The sequence below is a fragment of the Dendropsophus ebraccatus genome, chromosome 3 (assembly GCF_027789765.1).
Source record: "Dendropsophus ebraccatus isolate aDenEbr1 chromosome 3, aDenEbr1.pat, whole genome shotgun sequence".
Lineage (NCBI taxonomy): Eukaryota > Metazoa > Chordata > Amphibia > Anura > Hylidae > Dendropsophus > Dendropsophus ebraccatus.
This window is the reverse complement of record NC_091456.1, coordinates 162,127,222-162,144,070: the sequence shown is the minus strand read 5'-3', so window position 1 is coordinate 162,144,070 and position 16,849 is coordinate 162,127,222. Positions and strand designations below refer to the sequence as shown.

The 16,849-nt window shown below is 44.5% G+C and overlaps 1 protein-coding gene across 3 annotated transcripts in view; it reads left to right on the top strand.

Moving 5' to 3' along the window:
- Positions 1–543: 543 nt before the first annotated feature.
- MTX3 (metaxin 3) overlaps positions 544–16,849 on the top strand; it is a 33,647-nt gene continuing 17,341 nt past the window's right edge. The window contains exons 1-3 of one of the 3 annotated variants that reach the window (XM_069963039.1): positions 544–777; positions 9,098–9,167; positions 12,283–12,359. In XM_069963039.1, coding sequence (XP_069819140.1) covers positions 709–777; positions 9,098–9,167; positions 12,283–12,359 — 216 coding nt within the window. In that variant the 5' untranslated portion in view covers positions 544–708. The remainder of the gene's footprint in view (positions 778–9,097; positions 9,168–12,282; positions 12,360–16,849) is intronic. The other 2 variants (XM_069963037.1, XM_069963038.1) reach the window with 2 other exon arrangements.

Below are 16,849 nucleotides of genomic sequence, written 5' to 3'. Positions count from 1 at the left end.
ACATACAGCAGCTGATAAGTACTGGAACACTGAAGATTTTGTAATAGAAGTGAATCACAAATCTCTGGCACTTTCTGACACCAGTTGATTTGAATGGAGCCCCCCTGTAAGGCGTTACTGGCACTGACAGAAGTGGCACTTATCTCCACCAAGGACTGGCTCCAGAGAATGACAATGCAGCCAATGCTACTGCAAACAGCAAAGTCGCACAGGAGGTCTGTGCACAAATACACAGTGCATATGAAAGCAATGTGTGAACAGCAACCAAGCAGCACACATTCACACACTGGTTCCTTACACGCTGTGTATACTGTGCGCTGAAAGCCGCATGCCTTCTGCCTGTAAACTGCATCCCATTATGTTTATACCCGGACAACCTATGGGAGTTGTAGGTTTGCAGCAACTGAAGAGCCACAGAGGAGTGAGCACCGCAATAGCGTGGAGAAGACTATAGCACAGTGACGTCATGGAGGTGGGCGGTACGGACGTGGTAGTGGGAGGGGTAAATGGTGAACGCCGCATAGTGGGCGTGGTCTTTGGAGGCTACCTCGCGGCTTCCCCGTAGTGGGCGGGGTTTACCGTCGCTCTGTATGACACCGTGGCTCCGCCCCCTCAGGGGATGGCCGTTGTGTGAGGTTGAGTCTCCGGCAGGAAATTCCGGACCGACGCTCGGTTGTTGTGGCCGGTTTGCCCCGGGGACTCCCCGTGATGGAGCTGAGGTGTTGGGGTGGTGACTGGGGGCTGCCCTCCGTGCACCCCGAATGCCTGGTTGTGCTGGTAAGAGCGGGTGACCCTGCAGATGTAGCAGAGCCGGTTGTGTGGTCAGGGTGACGGCAGAGGACAGGTGCTCTCAGCATCCCTGTACAGAGTAGTCACCCATATATGATGTAACCAAGGTCATATCTAATCAACATGCATGACGTCATCGACATGGAGACTTAAAGGGCTGTTCCATCAATAAGAAAATAAACTCCTCCTCCCATCCTCAGCCCTTCTGGTGTCTTGTTTGCCACTCAATAATATACCATTCATTGTTACGTTTAATCATGTGACTATCGTAATCAATTGCAGTCGGACATGATGTCATCTCTGTGGACCTAATTTCACCATGGCTGGTTGTGATTGGCTGAGATGGTCACATGGTCTGTCATTATGGAGGATGTGTCTTCTAGTCTAGTACATGTTTTATTGTTGGAAAACCCCTTTAAGACCATAGTGCCCTAAGTAACGGTTACATGGAGGTGACGCCTCATCCACTATGTCTAATGAACTTGTATATTCACAGCAGCCGCCTTAAAGGAGAAGTCGCACCAAATTTTAAAAAGGGAGACCTGTGGGGGGTGCATGAAGATAATAAACATTCTAAACCCCCCCCCCCCCCCCCCCCCCCCCCCCCCCGTGCCTCTGTAGTGCCGCTTTCGGTCCCGCTGACGGCTGCTGGTCACGTATCCGGCTTTTCCAGCTGCAATGTCAAGGGCGGCTGAGCGGGCAGTCACTAAGCCGGGAATGTGACATTGCAGCATGGAGAGGTACAGGTGACCAGTGGCTTTGAACGGGACCCCAGAACGATACTATGGGGCACAAGAAGGGGTTGCAAGTTGCCATGTGATCAGAAATTAAAGAAACAGCACCAGTACAGCAATGAAGGGGTTACTTGAGAAAATCAGCCCTGGTCTAAGCAGTGATCTGCTGATAGTGACTAAAGGGAGAGGGAGATTACATTCAGCACTGAGTACATACAGTTACACTAATAGTTAAATAAATTGCAGCTGCCTAGAACTGTATGAGAGGTGGATGATGAGAGGAAAGCCTTGATTTACCTTTGATTCACAGTGTGAATCCCCTGGAGGAGGTAAATAGGCCTACAGATTCAGGTATACAACACAAACTAAGACCAGACCCTGCTTCTCGTGTTCCTGTCCTAGTCTGTCAGTTACTAGAGACAGAGTGATCCTAACAACAGCCAGTGAAGAGCAGATTGCAAAGAAATGAGACCTCTAGTGTCCAAGGCCTGGGAGCTGTTTTTCTAGGATAAGGAGAGTATTTTTGTCTAGGATAAGGAGTAGAGATGAGCGAATCGGGTTCGAGTCGATCCGAACCCGAACGTTCGGCATTTGATTAGCGGGGGCTGCTGAACTTGGATAAAGGTTGTCTGGAAAACATGGATACAGCCAATGACTATATCCATGTTTTCCACATGGCCTTAGAGCTTTATCCAACTTCAGCAGCCACCGCTAATCAAATGCTGAAAGTTCGGGTTCGGACGGACTCCAGCATGCTCCAGGTTCACTCATCTCTAATTAGGAGTCATTTTTAGTAGATGAAGTGACAGATAGTCTAGGAATCACATGGCGGGAAGTCATGTGACCATTTAAAGGTTATTCTGATCTCATGAAATGGCGGTACATTGCTGGGATATGTGTTTGCTTCATGATTGTTTAGGGACTTACATTGATCCTAAAAAAGATAGAGACTGCTGTTACTTACCTTGTTCACAATAGGGGTGTTAATGATCCTGTTTTTTTCTGTATGTCACCTGCTTTATGGCTTTGCTGTTTTGTGCTCTTTACCAGTTCTGGATCAGTGTTTCCAGTTTGCACTAGAAAGGGACAATGTGATCTCACTTGGCAAGTGAAGAATGTTTGTGTGTGTGTGTATATATATATATATATATATATATACATGTGGTGGAGGCAGGGCTGTAGCTAGGATTCACGGGGCCCCATAGCAAAAAATTTTAAAAGGCCCCCCTCCACTACGCACAACACAAAGCACTGCACATACATACATAGATAGATAGATAGATATATTGATAACCCCTGACCTCTGCACCAGAGCTCTGCACATTTTCCTTTCCTACTTGCAGCTAGAGAACAGAGGTCAGAGGTTATCAGTGCAGTGAAGCAGAGATCTGTCTTCTGCTTGTTAACCCTTTTTTGTGTTGCAGCATGTAACTAAACATTGGGACATTTACACACTGCAGTACATAAGAGGTTAAGTAAGCAGAAGAAATAAACACAAATTGATGCTAGACAGGAGGGGGAAGAGGGTACAGTAGCAGACACAAAATACACACATAGGGCCATAAGCCCAAAAGGGCCCCCTCTATCCTTTAATAATGATCATTAATAACTCAAAAGATATGTGAAACTTAAAAACACAGTGACTAGCAGCAACTAATCAGTATTTGCTGTATATGGATTTTATGGATACACCCCGTGGGCAGCCTATTGTATCCTTAACAATTACAGCTGATATCAACAGCGATAGTATCCCAGCTAGCCTGGGGTGTCACCCCAGGCTAGCTGGGATACTATCGCTGTTGATATCAGCTGCGATTGTTAAGGATACAATAGGCTGCCCACGGGGTGTATCCATAAAATCCATATACAGCAAATACTGATTAGTTGCTGCTAGTCACTGTGTTTTTAAGTTTCACATATCTTTTGAGTTATTAATGATCATTATTAAAGGTTAAATTTTATGTCCACTTAGTACTATTGGCTACCCCCCATAACAGGAGGGGACGCTATAAGATAGAGGGGGCCCTTTTGGGCTTATGGTCCTATGTGTGTATTTTGTGTAGGTAAGCAGAAGGACACATGCTCTTACCTTCTCCCCCGGGCCCCCCTCCTGCACAGGCCCCATAGCAACTGCCTACCCTACCTCTATGGTAGCTACGCCACTGGGCAGGGGTGACTGTGTACCCGGTAGGAGCCGCTACCCAGCATTGTGCAGATAGGAGAGCCGACAGAAGATTATAATGTTTACTTTACGCTGTACATGTTTGCTGTTCATTGTTTCCTGTGTTTGAGCTTTCATACATTATAAAGAAGCAAACTCTTATATAACGCTCCGTAGAAGCCTCAAACAATAAAAATAAAACACTCTGTCAGTCCTCGTGTGCGAGATGCTTTGTACTGTACTTTGAGGTTTCTCTACAAACAGATTGCAGATAGGAAATGAATGTCTGATGGGTGGGAGCCGGCTGCTGGGACCTCCATGATCAGAAGAATGGAGGCCCCATATACCACCCGGTTGTAGCATAAAGTGACAAATCTAAGCATGCTGTTAAAGGAAATGTCTAGTGAAAATTTTTATTTAAGTATTGTATTGCCCCCCAAAGTTATACAAATCACCAAAATACACTTATTACGGGAAATGCTCATAAAGTGCTTTTTCCCTGCACTTACTACTGCATCAAGGCTTCACTTCCTGGATAACATGGTGATGTCACTTCCTGGATAACATGGTGATGTCACTTCCTGGATACCATGGTGATGTCACTTCCTGGATAAAATGGTGATGTTACGACCCGACTCCCAGAGCTGTGCGGGCTGTGGCTGCTGGAGAGGATGATGGCAGAGGGATGCTTAGTGTCCCTCCAGTGCCCTGTGTCCCTCAGTGTCCCTCTGCCATCATCCTCTCCAGCAGCCACAGCCCGCACAGCTCTGGGAGTCGGGTCGTCACATCACCATGTTATCTAGGAAGTGAAATCACCATGTTATCCAGGAAGTGACATCACCATGTTATCCAGGAAGTGACATCACCATGTTATCCAGGAAGTGAAGCCCTGGTGCAGTAGTAAGTGCAGGGAAAAAGCACTTTATGAGCATTTCCCGTAATAAGTGTATATTGGTGATTTGTATAACTCTTGGGGGGCAATGCAAAAAGAAAAGGTTAAATTGCACAGAAGGAACAAGCTGGTCACACATGACTTACATTGAGATCAATGCTGAAAAAGTTACCTGCAATCTGGTGTTGTTTTTTTGGAGTAGTCAGGTCATGATCACCGAGGCTGTGGCCTTATCCACATGTCTTGTAATCTACGGATCCGTATTTCCGTACTCGAGTTAGTGCACATTGATGTCTATGGGGCTATTCATGCGATCAGTAGATCAGTACAAGGACCCAAACCAATCCTGAAAAAAAGGACCCAGATTTTTTTGTGGATTCTCTCATAGAAATCATTAGGATCTGCTATTTTCTGCGGATTGTAACCTTTTGGCATTAGAGATAAGCGAACCTGGACCATGCTCGAGTCCATCTGAACCCGAACGTTCGGCATTTGATTAGCTGGGGCTGCTGAACTTGGATAAAGCTCTAAGGTTGTCTGGAAAACATGGATACAGCCAATGACTATATCCATGATTTCCACATAGCCTTAGAGCTTTATCCAACTTCAGCAGCCACCGCTAATGCCGAACGTTTGGGTTCAGATGGACTCGAGCATGCTCCAGGTTTGCTCATATCTATTTATCATCTGTATTTCTGTAAAAAAAATAAAATAAAAATAAGGATGAGTCATTAATCACGTTAAAAGATTGTGTTTCTAAAAAACGGAAAAGCAGATTGTACGGGTGGATAGCGAGAGCAATCTACGGACATGAAAAAACTACAAGTGCATAAGGCCTGAAGGTGTAAATGCAATGTGACAATGTGAAGTTTTATTTGTGCTCCTGTAGTTTGTAGTGTCACATTGTTGAAAAAAAGACATTGGTCCATTGATTCCATTCTATGGGCACGGTCATTAGTCAAAAAATTCTGATATGTCACATAGGAAATGTCAAAGGGTTTAAACTGTGGAAATCTGATAGGGAGATTTATCATATTGGTGTAAAGTGAAACTGGCTCAGGTGCCCCTAGCAACCAATCAGATTCCACCTTTCATTCCTCACATATTCTTTGAAAAATTAAAGGTGGAATCTGGTTGCTAGGGCAACAGAGCCAGTTCTACTTTAGACCAATTTGATAAATTTCCCCCTGAGGGTATATGCACGGAGTAATTCTCACTGAAAACTCCGTGTGGAATCTGCCGCTCGTTCATTCAGACTCCTGCTTCTCTTTCTGCCAACTCCATAGAATCCATTTTATGGACGGGAGGATTCCGCTGTCCGCCCAAAGCGCGGGGGAGCGATCGGCATATTCCGCACTGAGTTTTCTGTGAGAATTACTCTGTGTGCATATACCCTGAGTGTTCAGACTACGACTGATCAGGAAGAGCAACAGGGAGACGTCCGCACGCAGATCATTCACTCCTGACTCTGTGTCATGGGAACTATGGGGACTCTCAATGTAAGTCTATGGGGTCTGTCTAGGTTGCAGAGTAAGGAGAGAAGTGCATGGCAGCGTTGTTTTCTCCCTCTTCGTTCTACTGATCGGTCAGTTTGACTGATAAAAACTTTTGATATCTCTCTGACATTATCAAAAACATTTATGGCGGGTCCACTTTCACTGTACGGTGTTGGATGCCAATTGCCCCATACCAGGGGAAAAATTCTTTCTTAGGGAATGTTCACACTGAGCAAATACGGCGTAATCCCACCATGCTCAGTGTCCCGCTGTGAGTGAATGAGAGGGCACGTGCTCCTCCGCTACCACCGCTCTCCACTCACACAAGTGACATGTCACTTCTTTGAGCGGAGATCGGCTTCTGCGGAGGAGCGCACGCTTTCTCATGGACGGGCTATGGCACACTGAGACAGGCGGAATTCCGCCTGTTTTACTCAGTGTGAACATAGCATAACTCAAAATAAGTTCCTGGATTGATTTCCACCTCCAGGCATCCAGTAACCATAACCTGTAATGTTACATTTTATAAGAATACGTTATATTTTTCCTGGCTTGTCTCGGAATCAACCATGACAGTTTCATGTTGAGTTCTGTAGTCTCACTGCTCTTACAGTAAAGAATCTGCGTCTGTGCTGGTGGTGAAATCTTCTTTCCTCTAGACGTATATGATGCCCCCTTGTCATGGTTACAGACCTAGGAGTAAAAGATCACTACAAAGACCTCTGTATTGTCCATTCATATATCTGTACATTGTGATCAGATCGCCCCTACCATCTTTGTTCCATACTAAATAACCTCAAGCTTTATAATGTGTCACCCTCATTTGTCCTTCTTTTATACAAGCACCCATAATTGTGCACCATATCCCATGTGTGGTCTGACTAGTCATGTAGCCAAAACTTTGTCCTTGCCATCTCTGTATCTTTTGACTGTATTTGCCTTGGCGGCAGCAGCTTTCTGGCGCTGGTCGCTGACTTTCAGTTACTTTACACCAATACCTCAAGTCTAGTGGAAATGCTGTCAGCTGTGGGAACAAGTAGGCGAGCTTGATATCCGCTCTTTAGTATGATGTAGACTGGTCTTGTTCTTTAATCCATAATCCTTGCAATACATTTCTAACGTCTCCTTTGAAGGCTCCTTCTCCACAGTAGCAATTGCTGTCACCAAGCCATCTTAACTACTCCGGAGGCGTTAAAAGGGCTGTCCGCCAAGTACTACTCCCATCGTAATGTATGTGATGGGTATGGCAGCAGTGCCTACATAATATATGTAATATAGTATTATATGGTGCCTATTAGAACTAACGCTTGTGCCAAATCCTCCGGAGGCTGTCACTTTCTGCAGCTGCTTTCTACTCTGGCTAATAAAGGACGGTAATGTGTAAAGTATTTACAGGGGTGATACATTAATCAAAGGGTCCTTATAGAGCCACAGCATTGTGTGTATACAATGGAGTCAGTATTGCATCAGATGTGGTATATACAACAGCTATTGTTTCTTCTCTACCCAGGAAGGAGTAGTCTGTGACCGCTGCTGCTGGGAGACATGAAGCTTGAAGCTGTCAGTGACAGCTGCTTATAGAAAGTCTATAAAATCTAGTCTTCCAGTACATATCTGCTGCTGTATGTCCTGCAGGAAGTGGTGTATTATTTCCAGTCTGACACAGTGCTCTCTGCTGCCACCTCTGTCCATGTCAGGAACTGTCCAGAGCAGTAGCAAATACCTCTAAATAGATGTAAATTACTAATCAATATAACTTTCTGACACCAGTTGATTTGAAAGATAAAGATTTTCTCCAGAGTCCCCCTTAAAAATAAAAATAATCTATATGTGTATAATTAATGTTCAACCAAAAATGTGTCAAGCCTGATATCACAATAAGGCCTAACATTACAGCCAGTTCTTTGTGGTTTGTTGGTCTTGTAAGGTACTACAGAAAGGCTCGAATTCTTGGAGTGTTTCTAGGACCGGTTAATTGTCATGTTTTGTTTTCTTCTCATTTCCAGTTCTGTAAAGTTTGGATTCTTACATATAAATCTGATTTGATGGCTTGTGTGACAACAGCTCCAGTCTATAACTTCTCCCTGCCGCTGGGTTGTCTGGAACATTCTAATTGCTGGAATCTATTATAAAAAGAACTATAAATAATCTTCCGCGCAGACTAATAACAAAGATGGCCCTTCACTTTCACCAGCACATCTCCTGGTAACATGGGAAGATAGGCTGCTGACAAATTATGATAGTTTTTTTTCCCCTTATATAATTTGAATTCATCCCCAGTATTCCCGCAGTGTCACCTCTTTCATCCCAGCTCAGCTGCATCTATTAAAGGACAACTCCCACAAAAATTTTTTTTTGCTCATTTAACACACATTACAAAGTTATATAACTTTGTAATGTGGTTAAATACCCGGCCTGGCCCCCTTCCCCCACTTTCGGACCCCCGACCCCCCACCCCGGAAGTTAAGGAATGTATACATTACCTATTACGATCGTCACGGTCCTCTTCTCCGGGGCGGCATCTGGTGACGACGACGTCAGAGCCGAGGGGCGGTCCGGGTCTTCTTCCTCCTCGGCGTCTTCATGCAAAGTGAATGGGGATGAAAAGGCTGCTGGTGCACATGCGCACCAGCAGCCTTTTCATTGGCTGGAGCGCATCACATGGCTTCCAGCTTGCTCAGCCCTGATTGGCTGAGCTTGCTGGAAGCCATGTGATGCGCTCCAGCCAATGAAAAGGCTGCCGGTGCGCAAGCGCACTGGCAGCCTTTTCCATCCCCTGGACCCGGAAGTTGGAGACATCGCTGGATGGCGGAAGGCGGCGACGGAGAGGCGGACGGCGGGCGAATCGAGTGGCGATCGTCACCGGAGAGATGGTGAGTATGGTGTCTGTGTGTGTCTGTTTTTTTTTTTTTTGGGGTCCCGCGGGAGTTGTCCTTTAAATTCACCCACCGCTTTGATTTCTGCAGGGTTTAGCTGTGAGCATTTAAACTATACATTTATGTGTCCATTTTTTTTTTTTGTGTAGGCATATGCAAAATTTGGTGGTGCCCCGCTGACAGTGACTCCTGTGGATTATACCTGGGCAAGTTCACAAGGTATTTCCCTTATCTCTACATGTTCTTAATGTACTGATGGCTATAACATAGTCATGGAAATGGTGAATTGCGCAGGAAGGAAACAGAACAAGCATTTATAAACCCTGATTATCATATATCACAAATATATCATGATAGAGAGAGAAGCCATGGTAGTTCATTAAAGGGGTTGGCCACTCTGTAGTAAAATAGTTAAATATACAGTATTAGTATCTGTAGTCACTGTATATACAGTATTAGTATCTGTAGTCACTGTATATACTGACAGCAGCTCCCTGTGTACCTCATAGAGCTAAAATCAGACTCCCCTCCTCTTGGCTGTACTGTCCTGCTCTGTGGTGAGGCTGTCTATAAGATGGCCGACATTGAGGAGCATGTGACCATGCTCTGCCCCCAGTGTCCACCACTGAGCCTGTATATGCCTATGGAGGACTCTGGAGGGGAGGCATGGTCAAATGTTCCTCCATGCCGGCCATTTTATGGACAGCCTCACCACAGAGCAGGACAGTAAAGCCAGGAGGAGGGGACTCTGAGTTTAGCTCTATGAGGTACACAGGGAGCTGCTGTCAGTATATACAGTGAGTACACTTATTAATACTGTACACTGACCTATTTTACTATAAAGTGGCCAACCCCTTTAAGTGGCAATAATTATTAGGCAGACTTTCTTTATATACCAAAGCCAAGAAAGACACTGACCCCCATCTAGCATAGAAGGGCAGGATCACACAAATCATTCAGTGTCGCCTCATACATGTATCCCCGTTACAGCACCTGCTATACAGCCTAATCCAGAGCTGTATAAAATGATTGTTCGACATGAAAGGGGTAATCAGCGACATCTTTTTTTCTTTTATTTCAACTGGTGTCAGAAAGTGCCAGAGATTTGTAATTTACTTCTGTTTAAAAATCTACAGTACTTATCAGCTGTTGTATGCCCAGCAGGAAGTGGTGTATTCTCTCCAGTCTGACATGGTGCTCTTTGTTGCCACCTCTGTCTATGGCAGGAACGGTGCAGAGCAGCAAATCCCCATAGAAAACCTCTCCTGCTCTCCAGACTGGAAATAATACACCACTTCCAGTAGGACATACAGTAGCTGATAAGTACTGGAATATTGGAATATTTTTTAATAGAAGTAGATTACAAATCTCTGGCAACTCTTTTGTTGATTTGAAAGTATTTTGTTTCCACTGAAGCACCCCTTTAAAGAGAATCTGTCACTAGAATTATGCTGCCTTAAATAAGGGCAGCATAAACTAGTAACAGAAATGCTGAACAGGACATTATATCACTTGCATCATTCTGTTTAGCCGTTCTCGTGATATGCAGGAGAATAGGCTAGTTGATTCGCTCCTCCATCAACTCTCTGGCTGCTAATTGACAGCTGCCTATACAGAGTATATATACACAGTGTAGATAGACAACTGCCAATCAGCAACCAGTGGGCAGAGGGAGCTGGTGCTCATGAATATCAAGGACTACTGAGCACATGCATATAGACCATAAAGTAAAATGTTGCAAGTTGCAATTCATTTTTCAATTATTTACTACCTTGTCTAAAACTTCATACCATGTCAAAGTCTTAGGTCGCATTCACACGTTCAGTACCATATATTATGTCCACAATTGTCGTTCACAATTCGCAAAGAATTTGACCATAGTGCATCTGTAATCTGTATTTTTTGTGGATCCGCAAAAAATGGGAATGTGATAGGTAAACTCAGGCGCTCCGGGTTATTTTGCGGATGTTAAGGATGTATCTACTGCAAAATTACTTATCCGAGAACATTACGGACGCTGTCATGTCCTTTTTTAATTTTGTTTTGCGGCACAAATTGTGGATCTATAAAGCTGAATAGCTGTGTGAATCGTCTGAACCCTCTTCAACCTATTAGGATTAAGGACTATTGATAAGTGTCTATGATATGTCAGATATGTCAATGAAAGACACTGACCCCCAGACAACATAAAAACATAAAGGAGAAGTTCAGCCATAACAAATGACCATCACTGATTTCCTACCTCTTCCCGTGCCCCGATGCTCCACCTGACTGACCTCAGAACCCCTGCCGAAAGGCATATTCCCCCAAGTTGTGATGACGTCACGACTCTGGGAAAATGCTTAAGTTGATAGACAGCCTGCTCAGCCAATCAGTGACTGCATCGGTGTCCCGCCCCAGTGACTGACTGGCGGGCTGTCAATCAGCCGGATCTTGGTGTCGGCTGAGAAGAAGATCCCAGAGGCTGGCAGGGGTCCCGGAGCGGCGATCCGGCACTGGACAGGCACGGGGACAGGTGAGTAGTGGTGGTGATTATGTTCCCCCCCTTGTCCCTGCTTTTCCCAAAAATCGTAGCAGCCCTAGACCATTTAACGTTACTGAAAATCGGATGAATTTTATAAACTCTTTGGAAAGGAGACAAACATAGGGACACTGGTATGTCGAAGGGTGCGTCACGTCATGGGGAGAATTTTTTTTATTTTATTTTTTTTTTTTTTACACTGACTCACCGGATAACCCCTATAATGAACTCATGTCCTTGCTGAATGCACAAAGGTAACAAAGAATAAAAGTAATGAAAAGCACATGAAGAGAGAATAAACATTGCCTTCTCCGCTCGCTGCATATTTAATCTATGTACAAGTTCTGGTTAACATTACCGGTATATACGGTTCCACTATCTGCTCACATAGACATGACTTACTGCGGAAAGAACGCTTGCTGATAGTTTTCTTTAGGTGATAGGAGATTTAAGGGGATTGTGTCGTTTCTTTTACAATCAAAGGGTCTGTAGTTTGGACTCCTGGAACACATGCCATAATATTATCTGTAACATGCGCCATATACGCTGATTATACCTGCCTGGCCATTATGATCTCCTTATTCTAAGTCATTGCAGATTGCTGTGTTATAATCCAGTATAAAGACGCCTTTGTGCTGCTGATATACACACATATATATATATAATATATATATATATATATAAGACCTGAGGGTATCGCATGGTTTCAGTTTTTTTTCCCTTTGTAAAGGGGGTTATCCCACAACAACCCCCATTAGGTCTTATGGACGCCATTATTAAGTCCCACTAAATAATCCTGTTCTTCTTTTCTAGGTGTAGTACCCGTTTTAATACATGAGGATGATATCATTACCCAGCCAGTCAACATTTTATGCTATTTTAGGAAACAGGTCAGTTGCTGTTAAGTTGTTTTACATATTTGTGATGGTTGTATTTGCCTGGTTTTGTTTTAAGCCCACAGTCCTTACCAAATGGTATCAAAATGTATGGTTTTAAATGAGCAAATATGACTTAAAGGAGAAGTCCAGCAAACATTTTTATTAAAGCATTGTATTGCCCCCCAAAAGTTATACAAATCACCAATATACACTTATTACGGGAAATTCTCATAAAGGGCTTTTTTCCTGCACTTACTACTGCATCAAGGCTTCACTTCCTGGATAAAATGGTGATGTCACTTCCTGTATAACATGGTGATGTCACGACCCGACTCCCAGAGCTGTGCGGGCTGTGGCTGCTGGAGAGGATGATAGCAGGGGGACAATGAGGGACACAAGACACTGGAGGGACACTAAGCATCCCTCTGCCATCATCCTCTCCAGCAGCCACAGCCCGCACAGCTCTGGGAGTCGGGTCGTGACATCACCATGTTATCCAGGAAGTGAAGCCTAGATGCAGTAGTAGGTGCAGGGAAAAAAACGCTTTTAAGCATTTCCTGTAATACGTGTATATTGGTGATTTGTATAACTTTTGGGGGGCAATACAATACTTTAATAAAAAATTTTGCCGGACTTCTCCTTTAAATAAATGCAGACCTGGACTATTCTCTTCTGAGGTTTTAACACCACCACTCACATGCTTTCCATACTGGGCTAGAAAGAAAGTTCTTTGTCTTATCAGTTTATAACCATAAATGGGATCTATAGAAAGGAGCGCCACCACAGATAAAATGAAGCATTACACACAGTCTTTATTAAAATTGATAGATCTGTGTCTGTGTAGAGCAGGACGGGTCATCCAGAATGAGGGACCATCTTTATGGCTGCTTACCATCCCAGCCAAAAGATGAAGATACTGAACAGAGACCCCGTCTATTAACTCAAAATTCTTTAGTAGGGTGTACGTATGATCTCTAGTGGGGTATATGTACGCTGTCTAGTAGGGTGTATGTAAGATTTTTAGTTGGGCGTTTTTACAATGTCTAATTGGGTATATGTATGTATAATCTCTAGAAGAGTATGTGTATGATCCCTAGTATGATATGTATACAATATCTTGTAGGGCATATGTGTCCTGCTAGTAGGGTATGCATAGTCTTTTTTTGTGGGATGTCTAGTAGGGTATATGTACCATCTCTAGTAGGGTATGTGTAGTCTGTCTAGTAGGGTATATGTGCTATCTCTAGTAGGGTATGTGTAGTCTGTCTTGTGGAGTATGTGTAGTCTGTAGGGTATATGCGCTATCTCTTGTAGGGTATGTGTAGTTTGTCTAGTAGGGTATATTTACAATGTCCGGTAGGCTATATTTAGGATGTATATTTGCTTTCTTTAGTAGGGTATATGTACAATGTCTGGTAAAGTATGTGTATGACTTACATGTACAATGTCTGGTAGGGTATATTTGCTATCTCTAGTAGGGTATATGTACAATGACTGGTTAGCCTTCCAATGCTCGGGTCCTGGGTTCAAATTCCACCAAGGGCAACATCTGTGATACTCTAGTTTCCTCCCACACCCAAAACATACATACAGGTGAATTTAGATTGTGAGCCCAAATGGGGACAGGGACCAATATTGATGAACTATGTAAAATGCTGCGGATCAGTTGGCGCAAATAAATAAATAAATAAATATATGTGCTATCTTTATTGAGTATATGTACAATGTCTGGTATGGTATATTTGCGGTGTCTAGTTAGGTATATGTACAATGTCTAGTATGGTATATGTACGATGACTGGTTAGGGTATATGTATAAAAATTGGTAGGGTATAAGTGCTACCTCTAACTGGGTATATGTACAATCTATAGTACAAGTAGAATGTTTGTAGGCTATATGTATGATGTCTGGTAGAGGTATATGTATGATGTCTTGTAGGGTATACATAAGAGGTCTGGTAGGGATATGTGTACAATGTGTGGTAGGGGTAAATGTAAGAGTTCTCGTAGAGGTATATGCAGGGGCGTAACTAGAAATGGCTGGGTCCTATAGCAAACTTTCCAAGGCCCCCCCCCACACACACACACTTCCAAGCTACTGGGGAAGAAATGGATGTGTGGTTTCAGCTTTTTTTTTTCTACATGGTTTCTAAATGCTTAAAATATATAAAGTCTGCACATTAAATGATCTGTATATTGTCTGTAGTGATTCTCGTAATAGGATTGGTAGGTAAAAGCTTCAGACAATGCACATTTAACGTATACAGCCATACCAGACCAAAACAATACCGCCATACTGTGACTGGATAACTCCGCCACACCAGGCCTAAACAATACCGCCATACTGTGACTGGATAACATTGCCACACCAAACCTGACCAAAACCGCCACACTGTGACTGGATAACACCACTATACCAGACCTGACCAATACCGCCACACTGTGACTGGATAACACCTCCATACCACACCTGACCAATACCGCCATACTGTGACTGGATAACACTGCCAAACCAGACCTGACCAATACTGCCATATACTGTGACTGGATAACACCGTGACACCAGACCTGACCAATACCACCATACTGTGACTGGATAAGACTGTCATATCAGACCTGACCAATACCGCCATACTGTGACTGGATAACACTGCCATACCAGACCTGACCAATACCGCCATACTGTGACTGGATAACACTGCCACACCAGACCTGACCAATACCACCATACTGTGACTGGATAACACTGCCACACCAGACCTGACCAATTTCGCCATACTGTGACTGGGTAACACCTCCATGCCAGACCTGACCAATACAGCCATACTGAAACTGGATAACACCACCATACTGTGACTGGATAACACTGCAACACCAGACCTGACCAATACCGCCATACTGTGACTGGATAACTGCACCATACCAGACCTGACCAATACCGCCATACTGTGACTGGATAACTGCACCATACCAGACCTAAACAATACCGCCATACTATGCTGGATAACAGCCTGACACTTCACTATATATCCTGTCTGGCACTGCAGGTGAGTGTGTGTATATATGTGGATAGATAGATATATCCAGCCTAGTACGGCATGTGTATGTCCTGTCTGGCACTGCGTGTGTGTGTGATATATATATATATCACACACACACAGTGCCAGACAGGACATCTACATGCCGTACCAGGCTGGATATATATATATCCCACACACACACACACACAGTGTGTGTATATATATATATATATATATATATATATATATATACTGTAATGGTACTGCAAGTAAAAATAGGACAATTCAAATTATTCTCTGATTGTATGTAGGGTGACTATAATGCAGTCCTCCTAGAGCTGCAGCCACAGGGTAGCTTTGCATGTTGACAGTGTGGGACTACAACTCCCACTGTGATCTGTCTGTGCAATCTGTGTCTCCATGCAGTCTTTGGGGAGGATGGGGGCACAGACAGCAGACAGACCACATTGGGAGTTGTAGTCCCATAATGTCACAGCCCCCCTCCACATACACACTTACTTATGCATTTTTGCAATAGCAGCTTCCATACATCCCCCCTCCCCGCCACACACCGTATCTGTGACAGTGTATAGTTACAGGAGGAGGAAGGAGCGGTAACGTCTGAGGTCCGGCAGGAGAGGGCTGGGGGTCGGAGGTTATCATGCTCCTCCGTGCAGGCAGCTGACAGGCCAGACAGGAGAGCGCCTCTAGCTGCTGCCAGAGGAGAGGAACCTTCAGTCAGGGATCGGTCACAATGACCGGGGGAGAGAGAGAGAGGGGGTGCATCCGTGTTTTATCTCCCCCCCCCCCCCCCCCCCCCCCCTCTCTCGCTCTCTTGGCTTCTATACAAATAGCGTTCCCCTGCTTGGCTAGTCTCCTGAATAGCTAAGCAGGCAACATTACCGAAGCAGCCCCTGACGGACCCCTTGATGTTGGGGGGGGTTCTTTCTGGTCGGTCGGGTGCCGGCAGATAGCGCTGCATGTGACAGTATGACAGTGCAGGGTTGGGGGCGAGGGCTGCCGGTGGATCGTGCTGTGACAGTCCAGGGGGGGTGTCTGGCTCTTCACAATGTCACTCACCATTAGGACACTTGTTTTCCTGAGGGGGCCCGGGCCCCCTGCGACCCCGGGCCCCATAGCGACTGCATACCCTGCCCCCATGGTAGCTACGCCACAGGGTATATGTACTATGTCTAGTAGGGGTATATGTATGATGTATTGTAGGGTATATGTAAGAGGTCTGGTAGGGGTATATATATGATGTCTTGTAGGGGTATATTTGCGATGTCTGGTACGGGTATATGTACTATGTCTGGTAGGGGTATATGCGCTATGTCTAGTAGGGATATATGTGCTATGTCTGGTAGGGATATATGTACTATGTCTGGTAGGGGTATATGCGCTATGTCTAGTAGGGATATATGTGCTATGTCTGGTAGGGGTATATGCGCTATGTCTAGTAGGGGTAAATGTATGATATCTG